Source organism: Sorghum bicolor, chromosome 2 (genome assembly GCF_000003195.3).
Source record: "Sorghum bicolor cultivar BTx623 chromosome 2, Sorghum_bicolor_NCBIv3, whole genome shotgun sequence".
Classification (NCBI taxonomy): domain Eukaryota; kingdom Viridiplantae; phylum Streptophyta; class Magnoliopsida; order Poales; family Poaceae; genus Sorghum; species Sorghum bicolor.
The window spans coordinates 63360888-63383377 of record NC_012871.2 but is presented as its reverse complement, the minus strand read 5'-3'; the positions used below and the strand labels follow the sequence as shown (position 1 = coordinate 63383377).

The 22490-nt window shown below is 46.9% G+C and overlaps 3 protein-coding genes across 4 annotated transcripts; 1 reads left to right on the top strand and 2 right to left on the bottom strand.

Moving 5' to 3' along the window:
- Window positions 2305-4875, bottom strand: LOC8064842 (tonoplast dicarboxylate transporter). Its single transcript, XM_002460397.2, has 6 exons — window positions 4362-4875; window positions 3766-4261; window positions 3596-3639; window positions 3407-3502; window positions 2795-3305; window positions 2305-2726 (listed from the first exon to the last, which is right to left on the bottom strand). The coding sequence occupies exons 1-6, from the start codon at window positions 4818-4820 to the stop codon at window positions 2692-2694; spliced, it is 1641 nt and encodes a 546-aa protein (XP_002460442.1). The 5' UTR covers window positions 4821-4875; the 3' UTR covers window positions 2305-2691.
- On the top strand, window positions 8308-10325 carry LOC8055863 (EG45-like domain containing protein). Of its 2 annotated transcripts, none has more exons than XM_021454722.1 (3): window positions 8308-8490; window positions 8592-8871; window positions 10160-10325. In XM_021454722.1, exons 1-3 carry the CDS (start codon window positions 8367-8369, stop codon window positions 10164-10166), a joined length of 411 nt encoding a protein of 136 aa, XP_021310397.1. In that variant the 5' UTR covers window positions 8308-8366; the 3' UTR covers window positions 10167-10325. The 2 variants fall into 2 exon arrangements, with proteins under 2 accessions (XP_021310397.1, XP_002462560.2); XM_002462515.2 differs by lacking the exon at window positions 10160-10325 and adding an exon at window positions 9077-9521.
- Window positions 11369-13738, bottom strand: LOC8064841 (pirin-like protein At1g50590). Its single transcript, XM_002460396.2, has 5 exons — window positions 13346-13738; window positions 13208-13257; window positions 13020-13087; window positions 12222-12388; window positions 11369-12074 (listed from the first exon to the last, which is right to left on the bottom strand). Exons 1-5 carry the CDS (start codon window positions 13432-13434, stop codon window positions 11564-11566), a joined length of 885 nt encoding a protein of 294 aa, XP_002460441.1. The 5' UTR covers window positions 13435-13738; the 3' UTR covers window positions 11369-11563.

Here is a 22490-nt window from a genome sequence, read left to right as displayed (position 1 = left end):
TTATGTTTCCGGTCGTGGCAGGCGTGTGTCGCGTAATCCCTGCTGGAGCTGTTCCGAACTTCCGATGATAGTATCTGTGCACGTGTCAGGCCATGCGAACTGTGTTTGCGTAATGGTTCACGTCTGATGAAAGTCCGGCACGTTACATTATATATATACACAAAGCCTGACTTTGTTCGGTCCTTACTTGGCGATGCATTGCACTTACACACTGGCCACCAGCAGCCGTGCTTGCCTACGGGATGACGTCAAATGGAAGCAGCCGTCTGCCGTTTCTCCCTGTAGTACTCCTGACGATTCAGCCTGGATCATTCATCAGGTGATCGATCCTTGGCGTTTCCAAGGTCAAAACAGTATCGAAGTACATATACATACTACTAATAAGAAAGTTCCAATTGCTTTTTGCGACGGTTTTTTTTTATGGTACTGAATGCACGTTCCGCCCGAACGAACGATTGGTGTCGTGGTCGGCCCTGTGTCCTGCCTCCTCGCCACAAGTTCAGGGCCGCGGCAACGGGTCGCCGTCGCGGGGCAGTGGCTGCGTGGGCCCTGGCCTTTGTCACGACTCACGACGTGGGCGAAGCGCAGGCGTTCTGTCCAGTCCAGCCTTCTACCATGGGGTCCGAATCGATCAACCATTAAAGTTTTGTTTGGATGTTTTTGGATTCAACTCAATCCACATGTGTTGGAATGGATTTGGGTGGAATTTAGTTCAAGTTCCACTCCAATCCACCCAAATACATATGGATTGATGCGAATCCGACTGCATCCAAACAAGACCTAAGTAGTATTTCTCTTTCATAATAAATCAGACAATAGTATTTTCTGTTATATCTTATCGGCCAAACGAACACTGATCTTCTTCCGCGGGCATTGGTGCAGTGCAGAGCTGCAAATGCCACGTAGATTTATCCGAATCTTTTGATCTGCGCACTTTCTCACGCCTTCCGTGGAAATTCGAACGGTGCATACATGGTAAGCTATGAGAGCCTAGAAAACACTGAACAGATGTCTGTCTACGCAGAGTAACGTTATACAATTTGTGGACAGTGTACGCTGAGGGCTACGCACCGGACGTGCCATCCCGGTCGTGATCGGTTTGGTGGTTGCCGTCGACGTCGGCCGATACAATAATTCAGGCGACGAGGGAAGATCCCGTGCTCGCGTGTCTGGTCCGGCCTGCCCAGGGCTCCACCGCGATAGCGAGACGGTGTGAGCAAGTTGGCTAGCAAGAATAGCAGCAGAACCTGCTGCCAGCTATGGTGCCGGCGACCGGCGTGCAGCGCACGGCCGGGAACGGCTCGCGGCGGCCGCAGGCCGCAGCTGCGCGGCCCGTGGGGTGATGGGATCGGTCGCCAGGCCGCGGGAAACGGAACCGCGCGCTCTTTCCTGGCCGTCGCCCTATCGATTTGGATTTTCTGTACAAACTGAAAAGATTTGGGCCGGGACCTAGGGCCCCTAGTCGGTGTGCATCGCTGGGCCGAAAATTTGGGGGCCATTGTGTTAAGAACTTAAGATTCGCTGCTATAATTCCCAAAATGTTGCGAGCCAAATTATACCAGAGAATTTTATAACAAAAGAAAATTTTATCAATCCAAAAAAAAGAAAAAAAAAAGAAAAAGGGAGTCTTTCTCCAAAACCACTTCAGGTGTTGGCTCAACTTTTTGTCAGATGAGAGCAATGCTGCCTCTGCAAGGCTCTGCTCATCTGCTAGACTACCGTTCCAACTTCCAAGTGACACGGTGAGCAGGACCATATGTGGAGCCTGAGACAAGCAGCACTACACGATGTCGCGTTGGGGCTAGCCTTTCCCTGTCCGGTGCAGAGAAACACTTTTCGGTGACAAGTCTAGACGAACAAAACTTGAGAGGGTTCGAACGCATAGTAGTAGTTAAGGCCTTGTTTAGTTCGTCTCAAAATTCAAAAAAATTTCTAGTTTTTAACTATTAAATATAGATAAAATAAAAAAAATAATTTTATAATTTGTCTATAATTCACGAAACGAATTTTTTAAGTCTAATTAATTTATGATTGATCAATAATTACCAAATACAAACAAAAATACTACCGCACTTAAAATTTTTTCATAAAAAAAAAAACTAAACAAGACCTAAGTTATAACCAGCAGAACACAAGAATATTCTCTGTATAGGCCGTCAGCTTTGTATGTGGACTTAGGGTAGTGGATAAGATTACTCTGCTGACTGTTAACTTGCTAAGCTGGATAACGTTCATGCCACCTCTGGAATTAGCAAGCTGACACGAAAAGGTTCCAATTGAAAAAAGGCATTGTTTGGAATGTACTACGCTGCAAGTCAGGGAGATAAGATATAGTAAATCTCATCTGTACATATGAAATCATTTGCGTACAAATCTCTAACTCGGAACTGAAGCAAGGAATACACAATCAAGACAATACAACCTCATTTTCTTCCTGAGGCAATGAAACTGATGAACTGTACAGCCTGAACACTTTACAAGTACCAGACTAACGTCTAGACTGCCTACAGTCTCTTTATCTAAAAAGGGACAGCCTACAGTCTACATAGTGAAATGTTCCAAACGAACACATGAACTAAAATCTGCAAGAGTTCCATTCATAGGATGATAGGAACCAGCTCAATTCCTGCAGGATTAGAAATAAATCCCACGTATCATAATGAGCCTGATAAATGTTGGCCGTCCAAGTTCCTACATTTTCGAATCCATGCCAAAAACCAGAGAACCTGCATAACAAGGAAGATAAGAAATAAGCACAAGAGAGTTGGCAGGAGTTGGCAGTTTTATAATTTACCTAACGTTGGCAGTAGTATCGTGAGAGCTGCGATGCCGACGAGTTTTATTGGCATTCCAGTGACCACCATGTCCTTGATGGTGATGTAGCCGGTGCCGAACCCGACGACGTTCCCTGGCGTTGCGGTGGGCAGCAGGTACGACAGCTGCGCGCCGACGGTGCCGGGGACCATGAGCAGCAGTGGGTGCACGCCGATGGACTTGCCCAGCTCGGCGAGCAGCGGCAGCACCAGCGTGGTGGTGGCGTCGTCGGAGGTGAACTCCGTGATCAGGCCGCTGAAGATGCAGGCCACGGGCGCGATGGCCAGCGCCGGCGCGCCCTTCAGGAAACCCAGCCCCGAGGAGAGGATGTCGGTCAAGCCGCTCGACTTGAACCCGTCGGCGATGGCGAAGCCCGCGCCGAGGAGCAGGATGATGTGCCACTGCAGCTTCCGGCACTTGCCCCAGTCCATGAGCTTCTCGCCGTCGTTCTTGCCGCTTGGGATGATGAACAGCAGCGTTGCCATCATGATCTAGGTAGAATTGTTGCAAGTTGCTGTCAGGTGAGCCCACGCGGCAAATCGTCATCGTCACTGAAGAATGATCAAGAGGGGTGCGGATTTTGTGCACTTACAGTCACTGTTCCATCCCCAACTCTGCCGTCGAAGAGGACTGCCCATCCAGGGATGTCATCCGTCAGGCTCCTGGTCATCCATAGGACAATGAGAGCCTGCAAGAATTGTCCATTGATGATTTGAGTGAGACTCATGCTATCCAAAACCTGAATTGGCACAGAAGCCACAAATGCATGCATGCAACTTACCCCAAAGACGGCCAAAACCATCTTCTCTGCAAATGCCATCGGACCTGTCACAGTTCAAGACAGAGACCCCATCAGAAAACAGAAATAACTGTCAAGAGAAGCAATTCAAGCCATTGTGAAGTCCATTTTCAGAATATTCTAGAGACCGTCAGAAGGGGGGGAAAACCTACCCATCAAGCTGAGCTCTCTTCTGAGGTGATTCCTGTCGAGGTAAGCCGAGAGCACCCTCCCCGTGTTGTTGGTGCAGTACTTGAGGCAGAGCGTGACCCAGAGCGCCACGAACAGGACGAGCGTCATGGGGAGCCCGAAGGACATCCAGGAGCTGAAGGTGATGGGCCGCTGCTCCGGGAAGTAGGTGGACCACATCCCCACCAGGATGATGTTGGCGCCCGTGCCCGTCAGCGTGGCCATCCCGCCGATGGTCGACGCGTACATGATGCCGAGCACCAGCGCCTTGGAGAACCACTGGAGCTCCCGTGCGTCGGCGCCGCCGCCGCCGTCCAGCTGGTCGCGCGGGAACCGCTGCAGGATCCCCGTCGTCACCTGGATCATCATCACGGTGCACGGCGTGTTGTGGATCCACATGCTGATGAACACGGTGGTGCCGCAGATGCCGAGGAGCAGCAGGTGCGGCTTCACCGGGTCACCGCAGAACAGAGACGTGATCTGCGCGTCGGAACGATCACGTTAGTCTTTTTTGTTTTGTTTTGTTTTGTTTTGTTTTTTTTGGCCGCGTTCGAAACTTCAGTGGCGCGCGAGCACGTACGTTGAGGGCAAGGCGGCGGTGGATGCCGTAGTGCTCGATGGCGAGCGCGAGGATGAAGCTTCCGAGGACGAGGGAGATGACGTCGTCCATGTAGGCCTTGGCGACGGCGTCGGCGGAGGAGATGCCGAACGCCGGGAAGAGGAAGAGCGGCACCATGGACGCGACGCCGAGCGGCACGGCGTCCGTGATCCACCACAGGAACACCCAGGCCAGCACCCCGAGCATGTTGCGCGCCGCGGGGTGCCCGCCGAGGTCTCCTACTCGCAGTGCGGAGATGAGCGCGCACGCCAGCGGGCCCGACGCGACGGCCAGGTACTTGTTGGCGAGCACGGACGACCTGAGCGCGGAGCACCAGCGTCGTCCCGCACCCGCAGGCCGCCTGTCATCGTGCACGGGCAGCAGCAGTGGCCTCGTCACGTCCTCCGTCGAGCTCTCCCAGCAGGCGCGTCGCGGATCCATGGCAGGAGAAAAATCGTGCCGTGCCGTGCCGTACGATCGCTTGCTTTCTTGAAGAGTTAGGTTGGCTGCTTTTATAGGCGCGCGAAACCGGGGGGACACACAACTGTTACAAAAACGAAAAGTGCCACGGCAGTGAGGAGTTCATCCAAGCATGCATGTACACGTAGGCACAATGGCCAATACTACAAACGAATTTTCTAAAATTTTGAACTCTAAAAAGTTTCTAAAAAACTCACAGGTAGGCCCAAGTGTCCTAGCGGAACTTTCCAGCCGTGACGTGTCATCGACGTGCCATGTCAGATAGCAGTGCCCAACTGGGGCAGGCTCCATTTGCACGATCTGGGCCTTGTTTAGTTCATCCCAAAAAGCAAAAAGTTTTCAAGATTCTCCGTCACATCGAATCTTGCGGCACATGCATGAAGCATTAAATATAGACGAAAGCAAAAACTAATTACACAGTTTAGCTGGAAATCGCGAGACGAATCTTTTGATCCTAGTTAGTCCATAATTGGATAATATTTGTCACAAACAAACGAAAGTGCTACAATACCGAAATCCGAAAACTTTTCGGAACTAAACAAGGCCCTGATCTCTCTGCCACGACCAGCATCGGATGCCAAGTTGGCGTCCAGATAAGCACGGTCCCTGGCCCTGAAACCGGATAAGACATGCGGTCGGCCCGTCGATGCCGACGCATCTGCTGGCCCTCTCCCTCGCCTCGCGCCTCTGCCACGACCGGTCGCGCCACCGCCTGAATCCAGCCCTTGCCGGACTGAAGAGGCGGCACGGCGGCAGCGGTTGGTGCACGGGGCGACCTGCCCGCGCGTGGCCTCACAGCGACAAGCGTTCACCTGCAGTCCCTTATCCGGACAAGTCGGCCAGCCGGCATTTGCCCGACCCCGACACGGACTTTTCCACGGACGGGACGACGCTGCCACATGGAGTATCCAACGCACGCGACGAGCCGACGAGACGACGTGGTGCTGTTCGTGGCCCGGCGGGCGCGGCGAGGGCGAGGCCCGAGGCCGATCAGGATCGGGCGAGGCAGCTGGGAGGAGAGAGAGAGAGGAGGCCGCGCGCTCGGCGCTTCCGCGCTTCGATCGGTCCATCATTGCGCTGCAGCGACCGCGACCGGCGGGTCCGCTCGGCGCTACGGTTGCAGGCGGCGCCTTCCCGAGATGCAACCGCGCGCGGCGGGGCGGTGGAGCAGGGTTTCCATCTGATGTGATGCGTCATGCACGTCGAACAGGTGCATCCTCGACCACATTCCGACGGCTTGACACGAACGAGCACCGTCTGTGTCTGACCGATATCAAGACCCATGCCCATCGTCACGGGGGTCGAACTCCTCGTGTCCTGCCCTGGGCTCGTGGCCCGGGACGTCAGTACTGTACGAATGTTACATGGTCGTTGCAGCTGGGCAGTCTTTTGCGTTGCCCTGGGCTGCTTGCGACCGTGTTTTCGAGCTGTGTGGCTCAGATATTCTTGTTGCACATGCATGCCGTATTGCCGTCCGTCAGGCGGCGCCATTGCCACCGAGAGTTGTGTTGCGTCACGGCGCACGGATGCTGACTTGGAAATATCAGATGCTCGTATCGTATCGACACTTCGGCGGCGTATGATTGCTCGTACACGTTACAGGCGCTGACTTCGTCCGGTAAAAATCCGTAACCTGGCAGGTGCGTGCACACGCAGCCAGCGAGCAAGTGGTTGGTTGAATCGGGCCAGCCAATATGGTTGCTTGCCTACTGCATGACGTCAAATGGTGTTCCGGTTGATCGGTCGATCCTTGGCGCTTGTCACTTCTGAAGATCCAAGGCACCATCCATTGTACTGCGACAAAGTTCCAAACTATCTCTGCGCCGATTTTCATGCTACCGATTATTCTCGTCTTCCTCCGGATGATTAGTGATTTCACTTGATTTGGTGTGGGCGTGTGGCCCTCGTCGTTGCGCGCTTTGCTGTCCTGCTCCTGCCTTCGCGGCACCGCCACGAACAACCTCTGTCCTCTGCTCAGGTCAGGGGGTCGCCGTCGCCGGCCAATGTGGCTGCCTTGCCATATCACACGTAGGGCGTGCAGTGCAGCCTGCAGGCGTGCGTTCTGTCAGTCCAGCAATCAGCCGTAACTTTCTGCCGCCGTCCTGGTCCTTCAGTGCAAGCTACAGGTGGCACGTAGACTTGCTCGAGATCTCCCCTAGGTGCCGGAGGTCCGCGGTGAAGCGCGGCCGTGCAGGCGTGTCCTGGCCGTGCTCTAGAATCCCAGCCTCCACGGAGGATTACACCTTTGTCGTCTGGACTCTGGAATTCGCTGTTTGTAGCACTTTCGTTTGTTTGTGACAAATATTATCAAATCATGGACTAACTAGGATCAAAAGATTCGTCTCGTGATTTACAGCTAAACTGTGTAATTAGTTTTTGTTTTCGTCTATATTTAATGTTTCATGCATGTGCCACAAGATTCGATGTGACATAGAATCTTGAAAACTTTTTGGTTTTCAGGATGAACTAAACAAGGCCCAGATAGAAATAAGTTTTGTTTTTTTAAGGAAAGAAACAGTTTTTTTAACTGATCACAAATGCTCGTAAGGTGGTTCGGAAAAGGAAAAGAAGGTCCTCCATCATAAGATGGGTGGGTGTGCGTGCTTTTGTAAGGTTGAGACAGTATTTGTGTCATCGTCTTGTTCGTTTGACTGATAAATTATGATAAAAAATATTATTAACTGATTTTTTATGAGAAAAAAACACTGTTGAATGACTGAAAGATTCAGCTGCAAGCGAACAGGCTATAACGTGGACCTTGGAATGGAAATAATAATAAAAGAAAAACAGTGGTCTCTTGACGATCAAGCCGCGTTTCTGAACCACGTGTGACCTGGCCTTCATTTTCGTCCAGTTATCAGGCAGGCAACACATAATCAGGCTGGCAAGCTGCTTTGTCCGCAGTCCCGGCCGGACACCAGACGCCGGAGAAGAGCCAAACCGGCGAGCGATGCGAGGACCCGTGCAGGCACCGGGCATCGGCCAGAGCTAGCCGTCCAACCGTGACGACGACATGTCACGGTCGCGCGCACCATGCCCCGAGGAACATCCTTGGGAGAATCTCCCGAGGGTTGGAAACTTGGAACAGACCTCGCTAAAGCTAGTATAGGATTACGTGAGGATATACGTACTACGGAGCATGCCTTGATCGTGATGAATTGGTATAGGATTGTAGCTAGATTTGTAGTAGCAGAAAGTAACGAGATGTGTCGCGCAAAGGTTGCCTGGCGTAGGAGCTCCCCGAGGCGTCTGATTTTGGACGACGGGGTGGAGATGGATGCCTGGCCGGAGGAACCGAACCAAACAGCCCCGCAGTGCGACGTGGATGTCCATAGAGTATTTGGGACTGTTGGAGCTTAGCGAGACATGACTTGACTCTTTTACGGCCCTGTTCATTCGCTTCTCATAACAAATAATTTTGCCTATAAAACATGACGTGGATCTCGGTTTATAGTTTCGTCGCACGCCTCTCGGCTCTCGTATGCGCGCGCGAGCTCGTGGACGGTGATGGCAATGGCGATGCCCCAAAAGGCAACATCCATTGTTCTGGCTATGGTGCTAGTCCGCCTTGCGATGCTGTCCCTGGCCGCGGGGACGACTACCGCGACTTTCTACACCCCAAGCTACACACGTATACGCGTCCCAATTAATAAAGCTCTGCTTGATCAGCCAGCTATATATTAATCTCTTGTAATGATATATAGCATGCTCATCCCCTGCGTGTTCGTGCAGCGTCGGCTTGCTACGGGTTCCAGGACAAGGGCACGATGATCGCGGCGGCGAGCGAAGCCTTCTGGAACGGCGGCAAGGCCTGCGGCGACCGGTACGAGGTCACGTGCAAGGGCGCCACCAACGACGGCGTGCCGGAACCGTGCACCGGCCGGAGCGTCACCGTCCGGATCGTGGACCTCTGCCCCGCCGCCGGCTGCCGGGGCACCATCGACCTCTCGCAGGAGGCCTTCGCCATCATCGCCGACCCGAACGCCGGCAAGGTCCAGATCGAGTATCGCCGGTACGACCCGTTATATTGCTTCAGCTTTGTTTTTCTCTCGTTACAAATCAGCAAATAGTAGTCTTGATATAGAGTACAGCTAGCTGAAATGTAGTGTACTCCTGCACGCCACTACTCATCACAACAAATTATTTGCAGAATTGCTAAAGAGCAACCGATTGTTTAAGGAGTTCCTAATAACTGATTTTTCTGATATGCTGGCCAGCACACCACCATTACCTAGAGCCTGGCGTCCGAGAGCCAACCAGCCAACAACACCGGTTTCCCTTGCTGTGTTTCGCATGCCGATTTTCGAAAACAGAAATGCTAATGGTCAACCGGTTGATTTGGAGCTTCCAATCAACCGGATTCTTGGCCGTTTGATCCGCCGAGGCACCGCCCTTGCCAAGCCTGCTGCCCACCGATACTAATGCCGTGGCCTGGTCCAGTGCACATCGCGGATGACTACGTACGTGCACGTCCGAGCATATTGACATGCAATCGTCGTCTACACATCGTAATTTTGCAAGCTAGCTAGTGTGATGCAGATCAACTTTCCAGTTCGTTTGTTTTCATCTTTCCGGTTCGTTTGTTTTCATCTAGATAATTTGTTCTAAAATTTGTGAATAATTTGATGATATTTGTGAATAATTTGACATATATTTCTATGATATCTGGAATACATAGAAATAATTTGTAACTTTTTTTTGAAAAAATTGGCATATTTGTGTTATTCTTAGATTACATCACTCTGTCCAATAAATTATACCGAAGAGATTATTATAAAAATAATAATAAGGTGGTGTAAATATAACTATAAGATAGTGTAAATACATGTAAAAATTTCAGTTGATGGAAAAAGCTAAATCAACCGGTTATTGGCTAGACAACTCCTTCGAAAATCACCGACTGCACGGCTACCGTTTTGCGAAATTACTACAACATTTGGATAATTTGTTCTAAAATTTGTGAATAATTTGATATATTTGACATGTATTTAGCTGCGATAAATGAAAATAATTTGTAAATTTAGCATATATTTATTTGGAATATGTAATTATCTTTAAATTATATCACTTTGTTCAATAAATTATACTAAAAAATCATTATAATTATATTGTAAATATAGTAATAGAACAACACAAATATAGCTATAAAATAGTGTAAGTACATGGACAAAATCCAGTTGTTAGAAGGGGCCAAAACAACCAAATGTTGGCATTTTTTGACATATATACACATGGCTAATGCCTAATACGTACTAATAGGTTGACGATTAACTGAAATGTATGTGATCAATCGTGTATAGGATCTGAATTTCGCAAGGCGACGACTGCGAAGCAGGAGTATTTCGTAAAAGAGTTAATCGATTGCGCCTTCAGAAAAATAAGAAGAGCTTGAACCTTTAAGGCGAATGTGGGCGAATCTCACTAACTCCATGTTGTACTTTGTGTGGGGAAAGTGAAATAAAAAAACAGTGCTGCTCCTGTTTGGTTTGCATCTTAATAACGATGCATATTGTTATAAAAAAAACGAAGCATAAACCAAGCAAAAAAAAAATATTGCCTGCAATATAAATTAGCTGACATTCTAAGACAAAATTCTAAGAAATGTGATTCGATAAAAAATAACAAACTTTGCAATGTCATTCGATACACATGTACTAAATAACACAATACGATTTTAATTTAAGGATCAAGTTGAAACTATTCACAAAATACAATTAAATAAATTGTGCATGCATGATTGAGATTGAAATCTCACGTGTGATTCCTAAGCAACCTTATACTCACATGGTAGGTGTACCAAACAACAGTTCAATGTATTCCCTCTTAGTGGTGAAACTAGAGTAAATCACGCACTTGGCTTGTGGGTGCATATAGGGGTGCATATATGGTAAAATTTTAATTAAAGCTTCTGTTTTTGCAATTTTGAGGGGTGCATTTGCACCCCTTGGAACAACACAGCTTCTCCCCTGTCCCTCCCCCCCCAACCCCCCAAAAAACGAACAACAATTCAATCTTGATCGACTCTGGTTTTGGGACAAATCCTCGACCTCGCTGCGTGATGGATGATTTTATCATATTAGCATTTAGCCAATAAAAATTAAACAAAGACATGGTTTTTTATAGAAAGCTGTTATTGCCGGCACCGTTGTAGGGTAGGGTTGTAGGCCTCGGGGGGACGAAGGCTAAAACGCCAAAGGGCCGAGAGACGTGGGCATTGGAATTGCATCGAATCTCGTGATCACCCTGAATCCAAGATCAAAAGACTCCTCCATGCTTGCACGCGATGGAAACCGAGTGCCAACATTCGTGTCCCGATGCCTAGTTGCATGGACCACATGGGCCTCGTCCTCGATGACCTGATGATCAAGTCCTCCATCGTCTTCACTTGACTTGGTCAATTGTCGTCTTGACTTGTCAACACAAAGTACTCCTTCTCGGGTACTCTTTGCTTGTTTTGATGATCCCAAGAGTTAACATTTAATTGGGATTCGTTTTGTTTTCAATACATATTTTTTGAACATTTGGCGAATTCATTTTTATTGATAAAATTAATTTATCGCAGATATGTACACAAAGCGACCCATGTTTGGGGGTTAAAATTGAATGCAACAAACTAGAATAGAACGATAATTAACGTGAGGAAAAAAAAGAACCGAAAATAGTCTATTCGTTTTCTTTCTTCATCCTGTGTTCTGTGTTTCGCCCTACTCTACGCCAAGCGCTACCATCGCCTGCGATTTCCAGTGCCTGGCCTTCTCAAACCCATTGGCGTAGCACTCGAAGTCGTTGACGGTCATGTCGATCTCCTCCTCGGTGTTCATGACGAACGGGCCCAGCTGCGCGACGGGCTCCCCGATGGGCTCGCCGGCGATGAGCAGGAAGCGGAGCGGCCTGTCGTCCGACCTGTTCCACACCTCGACGCCGTCGCCCTGGCCGAGCAGCAGCAGGTGGTGGGCGCCGACGGGCGCGCCCCGCTCGGCCCCGAACACGCCCTCGCCCTCCAGCACGTAGGCGAAGGCGTTCCACGACGCGAGCACGGGCTGCCGCACCACGCCGCGGGGCCGCACCGTGAAGTCCAGGTACATGGTCGGCGTCCGCGTGCACACCGGCGACCGCACGCCCATGGCGTGCCCGGCGATCACGCGCACCGTGACGCCGTCCGCGGACGTGCATGCGATGTCCTTGCTCTGGATCTCCTGGTACCCGGGCTCCACCCTGCACGCACGCACGTCGTTTTCCGATGTCAGTCACCACGTTTTTCTCCATCCCAGCTTGCAATGATCTCGATAGAATTGACACTTGGCTACTAGTAGCTGCGCCGTGGCGGCGAGCGTGGAGACAAAGAGGAAAAGGGTCACGTACATTTTGTTGCCGGAGGAGAGGTTGACCCAGAGCTGCAGGCCCTTGGACGTGCCGGGGCCGGCGGGCATCTCGGAGTGCACGATGCCGCGGCCGGCCGTCATCCACTGCACGTCGCCGGCCTTGATGGTACCACGGTGGCCCTCGAAGTCCTCGTGCGTCACGGCGCCCTGAAACAAGGGGGAGGAGGAAGTCAGAACTCAGAACATGACCCTGATTCGTTTTTACACGAGCTCATTACTTTCTTATCAGAAGTCAGAACTACTGGTACCAACTGATGATTATGGCCCTTTCACAACTTTTTTTCAAAGACCAAACACACACACACACACAAATTGTTTACGGGGACGATGGCACTATGATCTTTCGGTAATGGCTTTCTGGTGCCGTGTCCATCCCTTAATCGCGGAAAAGTATCGCAACGCGGGTGGTGGTTGACGGGCGCGTTGAGGGGAATGGGGGGAGGGAAGGCTACCGAAACCGGGGCCCGTCGGGACGGATTCTTCGAGTGCAGGGGAAGAAACTTTGAGAGCAACCCAACCGCTGGGATCGGCATCATTTGGCCTTGTTGTTGATGTTGACAAACGGCACCACGCGCGCGGTTCGTTTCCTAACGCCGGTTTGGTTGCCAACGAGCAACGACGCTGCCGTCTTTACGGCTCAGTGGGTCAAGCAAGAAGGAATGCCTTTCGTGGTGAAGCCGCCGCAGAGGACGCATGGCGGCTCGTTCAGGTTTGCTTTGCTCTGACGAAAACGGAAGAACAGATCGACCAAAATGGCGGAGATTGAAGATGAGCGTACCTCGAGCATGTAGGTGACGGTCTCGAAGCCTCGGTGCGGGTGGTCGGGGAACCCGGCCGGAGCAGAAACTGCGCGGAATTCGGGCAAGGAACCGGTTAGTTCATCCGAAATGGGGGCATGTAAGTAAGATGAATATCGATCGCTCAGAAAGAGAAATAAAAGGGGCGAATGGATGATGGGGAGCTCACCGGAGAACTCGTCGAGGACAAGGAACGGATCGAAGTACCTCAGCTCGAACCTGCGCGGACAGAATTCCATCCATCCCCCAATCAGCAAACCAAGCCAAGGAATGCATGCCGAATGGCATGAAGATGAATGAAACCTACCTGCCGATGCTGCGGCGGACGACGGCGCCGACGCCCTCGTGCTGCGGCCGGGCCAGGAACTTCCGCACCACCTGCCGGGGCTTCTCCATTGCCGCCGCTACCTCCAAGATCCAAGCTCCTCTGCTCTGCTTCTCCAACCGCCAGCAGCCGACCTCACCCGTGTTCTTGTGCGAAAGTACGACGACGACGACGACGATGGCTTTGCCGTTGCCGTTGCCTTTGCGGTCCGTTATATAGGAAGGAGCGAGCAACTCGTAGGAGTAGCTGGGCGCGCGCGAATCCGCCTTGATTCCGTTACGGCGCCCTAGGTCAAAAGCGACAGCTGCTCTCGCCCTCCTGGCCTCCCCTCCCCTCCCCTCCCTCGTTTTCCTGGCCGCTCTCCTGTCCTGCTGTGCGCGGAGAATATTATAAAAAAAAAAAAAACAGGACGCCGTGAGGACTGCGTGGGCGCATCTCCCCAAATCCTCCTCCTCTTGTAAGCCTCGCTTCGCTGCTCACGCTGACGCCAGGCGCACGCAATGCCCCCGTCGCGACGCTCCTCCCCGGTGCATACGCGCGCCTTGTGACAGCGTCGCATCAGCAAAGCGGGCGCCGTCATCGGAGTATGTAGTAACCCTTGTGGAGCCCGTTGGATTGGTCGAATTTATCGGTCATTTATTAGTGTTTTTCTATCACAATAAATTAGCGAATAGTATTTTTAATCAAAGTTTTTCACACAAGATAACAGGCTCATATTAGTGAAAGGTACTCCTGCTGTAGAAGTAGGAAAAACTTTTTTTACTGGAAATTCTGGACCAGATTGATCGTGTAGTGGAATGGAACGGGACCCTAACTTGGACGAGCGCCCGCCGCGGCAGGGCAGGCTGGCAGGGAACGCGATCATTGCCTTGCGTGGGGATTTTTGTTCTTCCAAGCAACGCTGGATCCATGGGCCATGACCAGATCACCGAGGCGAGCGGCTGCCTCATCTCATGGCTCTAAGAATCTCTGATTCTGACTGACAGAGAGGGGTTTCACACGGCCGGGCTTGGCAGAACCGATCGGCTGGTGATGGTAGCCTGACGTACAAGTGAGATCACACTCGCCGGCAGGCAGCTAGCTTCCCAAGTGGCCAAGTCTAGCTTCGTGGAGGTTTCCCGGATGCAAACGCCAATTGGCATGTGCCCAGCAGCAGCCCAGATGCCGGTGCATGCCATCCTTTTCTCACATGGAACAGCTGCCTGCTAATCGCCGGGTAATCCAGGGCATCGTTATCATCATAGATAAACAAAGTGCAGATTAGCCGCAGGTGAAGTATCTCACTCGAGTTGTCTATCTTTTTGTTAGTAAAGTCTGTGAACTTAAAGTGGGGAGCAGAAATGGAATAGGCCGCTTGGATCCCCCTCTTCTTTTTTTTTAGCTTTCTGGCCACCCAACGAACGGCCCCGCCCATAGATTGATTAGGGCATGTTTACATGCACTTAAAAATCTAAAAGTTTATGAGATTCTTTATCACATCGAATCTTGCGGTACATGTATAAAACATTAAATATAAATAAAAAATAACTAATTGCATAATTTACCTGTAGATCGCGAGACGAATCTTTTAAACCTTAGTGTTATAATGTTAAAATCCAAAAAAAAATTTACATCTAAACAAGGCCTTAGTGTTGTCTGTGGGTCCTTCCGAAAGCTTCTGATGAAGGCACAAAAGGTCGTCTACATCTGCTACAAAAGGCATAAAAAATCAAGATATTTTCCAGGATTTTGGTGATCGAAATGCGTAAAATACTACCAGATGGTCAGTGCACACAATCCCATTTCTTTATGCAGCAAGTCCTTTTGACTGACTGAGTTTTTTTTTTCTTGGTTGATCTGGAGTTTCAGACGCTATACTATGCCGAGAAGAATTGAGGACGATGACATTGACAGTCATGCCTGGAGGTGATGATGCCGTCAGGATCGGACGACCGTGTCCGTGACAAACAAATTAAGGCCTTGTTTAGTTCCAAAATATTTTGCAAAATGTGAATAGTACCAATTTCGTTTGTATTTGACAAATATTATCCAATCATAGACTAACTAGGCTCAAAAGATTCGTCTCGTCAATTCCGACCAAACTGTGTAATTAGTTTTTATTTTCGTCTATATTTATTACTTCATGCATACGTCTAAAGATTCGATGTGACGGGGAATCTGAAAAATTTTGCAAAATTTTTTGGGAACTAAACAAGGCCTAACAAACAGTTGGCAAATCTGCAGCGGGAAGCTAGCTTTCTTTCGTCGAGGTGAACGAGATGAGACGGGATTCCGGATCAGTACGGGTACGTGTTCTTATCAGCAAGCTCTCGCTCTCGCCTTACCTAGTTGGCGTCTGTCATCAGCCTGACGTCTGTGTGAGTCACGACGACGCTGTCATGCTGGGCACGAGACACAGGTATCAGGAGTTTTGGACACAACATGGGGTGAGACGTCCGCGTCTCATATTCGCATAATTCGCATGTCCAGGCCATCATTATAGGGACCCCTTAGCTTACTCCAGCAAAGGGAAAAAAACTACTTTTATGTTGCTGCTTATAGGAGTAAGCGATGTACTAATTAAGACTGTATTAGTCACTTCATTAGGAGTGCTGCCTTGAACTGACAGTTAGCTTACCAGAAACATACTACGTTCTTGAGTTTTATGCTTATTCATTCAGCTCAGGCGAACCTAACTCTTTATCACGATTTGAAGTATAGTTCATTATATATATTAACCCATACTCTAGCAAGAGTTAAAAACGTATGAGACACAAAGCATATAGATTAGATATTCATGTCTAATACCCTATATCTAAGATATTATTTATATTAACAGAATAATTTTAACAGAATACGTACAGAGACTTAAATACCAATCTATATGTTTCTTTATCTTTATCTGCTGTTTTTTTCTCTCTGTACGGCACATTCGAGTGTCTTAAATACACATTTAGTTGAAAACCGTAGCTTTAGTTATCGTGTCTCTTGTTGTGGCCTATGTTACATAACGACATAATGCCATGAATTAAAGTAGCAATTAACATAAATTAGTATAATTTAAATAACTTGTTAGTACCATTCTTGTAGGAACACTTTCATATTGTTGAATCATAGTATATATACTTGGATCATCTATCATAACAAAAGGTGGGTAGTTAGATATAAATTTAGAAGTTACTTTACATTATGTTATATAATTAATGGCACATGTTGGTAATTTAATATCATGTTGTTTTCATAATGGCAGAGGTAGTTGACTATTTAGAAAAACTAGGTGAATTCCCCGCGCGTCGCTGCGGGATTTTCTTAAAAATAATTCATTATATATAGCATTACTACATGGTATTCACTATATTTTGTATACATATATATGAATTTGACTTGCATGTTATTTTGTTGTATTAAATCTGGTAAACAATAGCTAAGTTAATAGAAGAAAAACAGTAGAATATTTGATTACATTATAGAGACATAGGTGATCAAACAAATAGCATATGTAGATGACTTGTATGTTAATAGATTAAATATTTAAAGTGTTTCACATGATATAGATGACATGGATATTTTTTGTAATTAATATGGGATGACATAGACTTAGAGCATCTCCAAGAGACTAGGTAAAATTATAGTCTAAACTACAAGATTTAGCCATTGTGTAAAATAAAATACTCACTCAGAGCATAGAGTTCCACAACAGCCTTTGTATAGGATATCTAGTGAGGACGACATGCTATATATGACAAGCGAAAGTTTAGGAATAACAAACTTGCTATTTTAGCAAACCAGATAGCACACCTATTGGACTTTAATTTTTTGCTTTGAAAATATAAAAATAGCTTAGATAACATGGATAGCATATCTGTTGGAGTTGCTTTCAGTGGAGAATAATGTGCACACCTTTCATGAAGAGATAGAACATTTAGTGGGTCACTTAGTGGAAAATAATGTGGACACCTTGCGTGAAGAGAAAATTCATCTAGTGGAGTTTAGCTTTATAAGAGTATATTATAGAATAGGTCAGATGAATAGTATTATCAATGGTGTTATACTCTATCAAAACGATGGCCAAATCTTTTTGTCTTAGAATTTCTACAATTTATCATTTTTTTCTTCTAGTGCATCTCATGAGGATTAACGCGGAGCTCTAATGTGGACCCCTAATTAGTAATGCTAAGATTTGTGTTGTCATCTTTTACATTGCACATATGTGGGTATTTAGTTGAATCCTAATCCTAAGCTTAAATATATATAGCTATTGTTGCATCTTTTTATGTGACATCATGAATATTTTAGTTTTCAACCTTTGATATTATTAGTTGTCACAGATATTTATTGTACAAGTTAAGTTGAAACCGTGTGCTTATTATATCTTTTTTATCCAAAATTTTATTTTATATTTATTAAAAAATTCTAGGTTAGTAACTATGTCGTATAAATAGTCGTCTCAACTTGCATTGCAACATTCAAGATACTTATTTGCTATATCAAAGAAGGCAAATTTTGTTGTTGGACATGTGAAAGTCCAAGTTTGGTTTTGGTAATTAATGACACCAAGTTGCTAATGCCTTGTGTTTGAGTGATGTGAGTTAGGCATAGCAACACATGTGATGAAGGTGCATGGTGGCATGGAAAGGTGGCCACATGATCACAAAGGGATGAAGCATAAAGTGAAGATCATGGTGATAAACGAGGAGCAAAGTTATCAAGGCAAAGGTATAAACATAGGGTTTTACTTTTGCCGGTCTAAGATGAGTAGAGAAGTGATTGACCGGGTTTAGGATAGATAGCCGACTATCAAGAGGGGAAATCACGGTCATCTCTCGAATCAAGTGCTACTAGGTCCACTTCTTGAGCATATGCATTAGGATCTAGTAAAGTGCTAACTTAACTCCTTTGGTGAAAATGTTTGTGAAAAGCTAACACACTTGCACTTTGGTGGTGGACACTTGTTGGTGTTGGCACATTTTCGAAGGAGGTGGAGTTCCTAGGGTTGAGAGGGGTGTGGATTCGGCGCTTTTGAGAAAAATAAGTGTATATTTTCTATTGCGCCGGTGGGAAATTTTGAGAAGTCGCGGGAGTGTTTTCTCACTGAGAAACACTCACCGGACGCTGAGTGCGGAGGCACCGGACGCTGGCCTCAGCGTCCGGTGTGCTTGACCCTGCTAGGGTTGAGCACCGGACGCACTCTGAGAGCGTCCGGTGGTTAGCGTCCGGTGTGAGGAGTTTTTGCAACCCTCTCTGCGCACGAGTCCGGTGAGCACCGGACCGTCCGGTGCCCAGCGTCCGGTGAGGTCGCGAGTTTGACACCCTCTCTGCGCACGAGTCCGGTGTGGACTTGCAGAGCGTCCGGTGTGTTGCAGGTAGCCGTTAGGATCTGACACGCGAGATTCAAAGAGGACACGTGGCCAACTCCAGTGCACCGGACGCAGGGAGTCGAGCGTCCGGTGCTCACTTAGTAGCGTCCGGTACCCCCGTTTTCAGCCTAGTGAAAACAGCCAACGGCTAGTTTCTTTGAGGGGCTTATAAATAGAAGGTGGCCGGCTTTGGGAGGCTCTCTCTTGCACTTTTGAATACTTGAGGCATACTTTGAGCTAGAGAACACTCCCTCCACTCATCTCCTTGCTTGATTGCTAATCCTAGTGAGATTGAGTGAGATTCAAGTGCGTTGCTTTGAGAGTTGCATTTAGTGGCACTTGATTCTTGAGTTTGCTGCGGATTTCTTGTTACTCTTGGGTGTTTCCCGACGCCCTAGACGGCTTGGAGCAGCGGTGGTGTTGAGCTCGTGATTGGAGATTATTTCGAGCCTCACCAAGTGATTTGTGAGGGGTTCTTGAGCCTTCCCCGCGGGAGATCGCAAATTGGTTACTCTAGTGGATTGCTCGTGGCTTGGAGGATCCCCATCTTGTGAGTGGATGTGCGGCACCCGCTGAGGGTTTGGCTTTGGATTGCCAATTAGCTCGTGATCCATCAAGTGGGTGTATCGCCACAACGAGGAGTAGCTTGCCGGGAAGCAAGTGAACCTCGGTAAAAAATCTTGTGTCATCTTTTGCCGAGGTCTTTCTTGTGATTGTGAGTGATTGGTTGGATATATCTCTACTCTACAACGTTGGTATAACAATCACTCTCCACTCCTTTACTTACTTGTTTATCTTGCTAGTTGTTTAGCTTGTTTAGTTTAGTCTTCTTGTTTAGGAGTGTAGCAAGTTTCTAGTGTTTAGCTTTCTTGTTGTAACTAGTGTTTAGCTTTCTTGCTAGACTTGTGTAGGTGGCTTGCTTAGCTTAGTTGTGCTAGTGCTAGAATAGCTTCGCCTTTTGTTTTACTAATCAACTTGTCTAGTTGAAGTTTGTAGAAAATTTAAATAGGCTATTCACCCCCCCTTCTAGCCATTTGGACCTTTCAACATGCCAAGTGACGGCTCTTTGTTGGTGGACACCTGTTTTTGAGTAATTTTTGAAAAACACCCTAGTTCTTAATAAATTGGTTGGTGGACACCGTACCTAACAAAATACTTTTATAAAATAGATATAAAATTATATAAGTGCTCCAAAATTATACCATAAAATCTTCTAGACTCTACACGATGAGAACCATACAGTAAAATATTGTTTTACACTAAAATTGACTATTTTGCCTCTCTTCATAAATAAACAAAGTTAACCATGGTTAAATTGTTCATGTATTTGTAGGACACTTAAAATCTTGGAAAAACATAGATTACGTACATCACCAAATCATCACCATGCTAAAAATATTGGCTCAAAATAATAAAGTTTCATATATCAATTAAGTTTGATAGGAGATAAATCTATAACTCAGTTATGCTAAATATATCATTATGAACTTTATTATTTTCATCACACAAGAATCTTATTTTGTTCGCACGTGATTGTGCCACCACTAGTTATGGCTTTGGAGCAGACACGCACCATGTCCAGACTCCAGACACCTCAGGGTTAACCGTTGAAGCGGTTAGCTGATGTTTCCTCAGGCTAATAAGCTTAAGCAGCTGATGTTTCCTCAGGCTAATAAGCTTAAGCTGGAGTGCCCGCATCATGGTGTCTTGCGTCTTCTTGGCACTGTTAGGCTTGACCCATCCACACTAGAACAGGCGCGCACGACAGCACGCGTCCTAATCGGTCACACGTGCAGTTAATCGTCGTGCCGCTCCGTTCTCGGTTACACTTCAGATCCGTGTTGGCCGTCACATGATTCTGTGTCTGCGTCATACAGTACTCACCTGCGCGTAACGGTCGTGGTTCGTCTGTCCTGGTGAAACAGTGCTTTACCTGATGTATAGCGGTCTTTTCCTGTACTAATCTTTACTTATTATTAACTTTGCTAACTATTTAACAACATTTTTATCTCAATCGTAACTTTTCAGCCAAGGGAGCCGGGCCGTTATCCGCGTGGCGTGACCCAACAGTGGAGCCTCGGCCACTCGCGGGCCGTTGGGTGTGGTTTGACAGAGCTCCAAACAGGACCGAAAATTCTTGCGCTAGCTGGGCCCTCAGCGCCACCTACGGGCCTTGGGCTCTAGATTTCGATACTGTACTCGCATCTGCCGGCCTACTTCAGGAAATAGGCTCAGTTCTTTTTTTTTCTCTACTCCTTCCGTCCCAAAAAAGTGATATTTTTTATTTTAGATATCTCTAATGATAAAATAGATCTTAACAAAATATATAATATTTATATAAAAAATTAATAAGATGAATGATCAAATAATATGTTTGAAATTCTAAAACAACTCGGACGGAGAGAGTACATATACTACTAAAGAAATTATGGTTTTATTGATCGGTTGGTTGTTCGATATTCAACGACATTTATTTACACAGAAATTTCTTTCCGCATGCATATAAAATTTGAGTAGATGTTGAGGGCACCTAACGCGGTAGATGAGGAAGGACGACCTTGATCCCCCAAATTGCACTAAAATAATGCCGCAGCTGGTAAATCACGGCATAACAACGACCAATGGGCATCTTTGCCGTATGACCTTTGCGACTTAGAAGACATACGTATATATATATTCCTTCCGTTTTAAATGTATAGATTTAGTATCAGGAGTTTTGGGCACAACGAAACATGGGGTGAGACGTCCGTGTCTCACATTCGCATTTTCGCGTGTCAGGCCATCATTAGAGCAACTCCAACACTACCCTAAACTTCACTTGGCAAATCTTGGATTTTGCCAAGTGTAAAGCTCAAATGCCAAGTGAAAAAAGAGGCTTCTCCAACAGTTAGCTATTTTTTTGGCAAATTTGGACTATCTTGTGATTCCTGAAAAAATCAGAGAGACTTTTATGCAAAAGTTGCAATCTATTTAAGGCATGCGTGCATGCTGAATGTGTGGGTCCCACCGCGTAGGCAGGATGCCAAGCGCTCCCAACGCTCCTAAATTTGAGCCAGTTGGTCCTCTTTTTGCCAAGCATCCTATTTCGCCAAGTGCATATAGGGTAGTGTTGGAGGAGATTTTTCCATGTTTTGCCAAAAATTAGGATTTGCCAAGTGCATATAGGGTAGTGTTGGAGTTGCTCTTATAGGGAACACTTAGCTTAGGCCTTGTTTAGTTCTCAAAAAATTTTAAGATTCTTCGTCACATCAAATCTTGCGGCACATATATAGAGTATTAAATTTAGACGAAAACAAAAACTAATTACACAGTTTGTCTGTAAATCGTGAGATGAATCTTTTGACCCTAATTAATCTATGATTGGACATTATTTTCCACAAACAAATGAAAGTGCTACGGTACCTAAAATCCAAATTTTTGCCAACTAAACAAGGCCTTACTCCAAAGGAGGGGAAAAAACTACTACTATCTCCATCCGTAAAAGAATATAATTCTCGATTTGAGAAAATCAAACAATCTAGAATTTGATTAAACTTATATAAAAAGTACAAATACTCACGATACAAAATAATACTATTAGATTTTCTATACTATTAGATTTTCTATAGAATATATTCTCATAATAAATTTAGTTAGAGACATAAATATTAATACTATTTAGTATAAATTTGATCAAACTTGAGCTCCATTGACTGAGACAGATACCATAATTGCATTCTTTTATGGACAGAAGAAGTACTTACTACTTTTATGTGACCAATTATAGGAGTAAACGATGTACTAACTAAAAC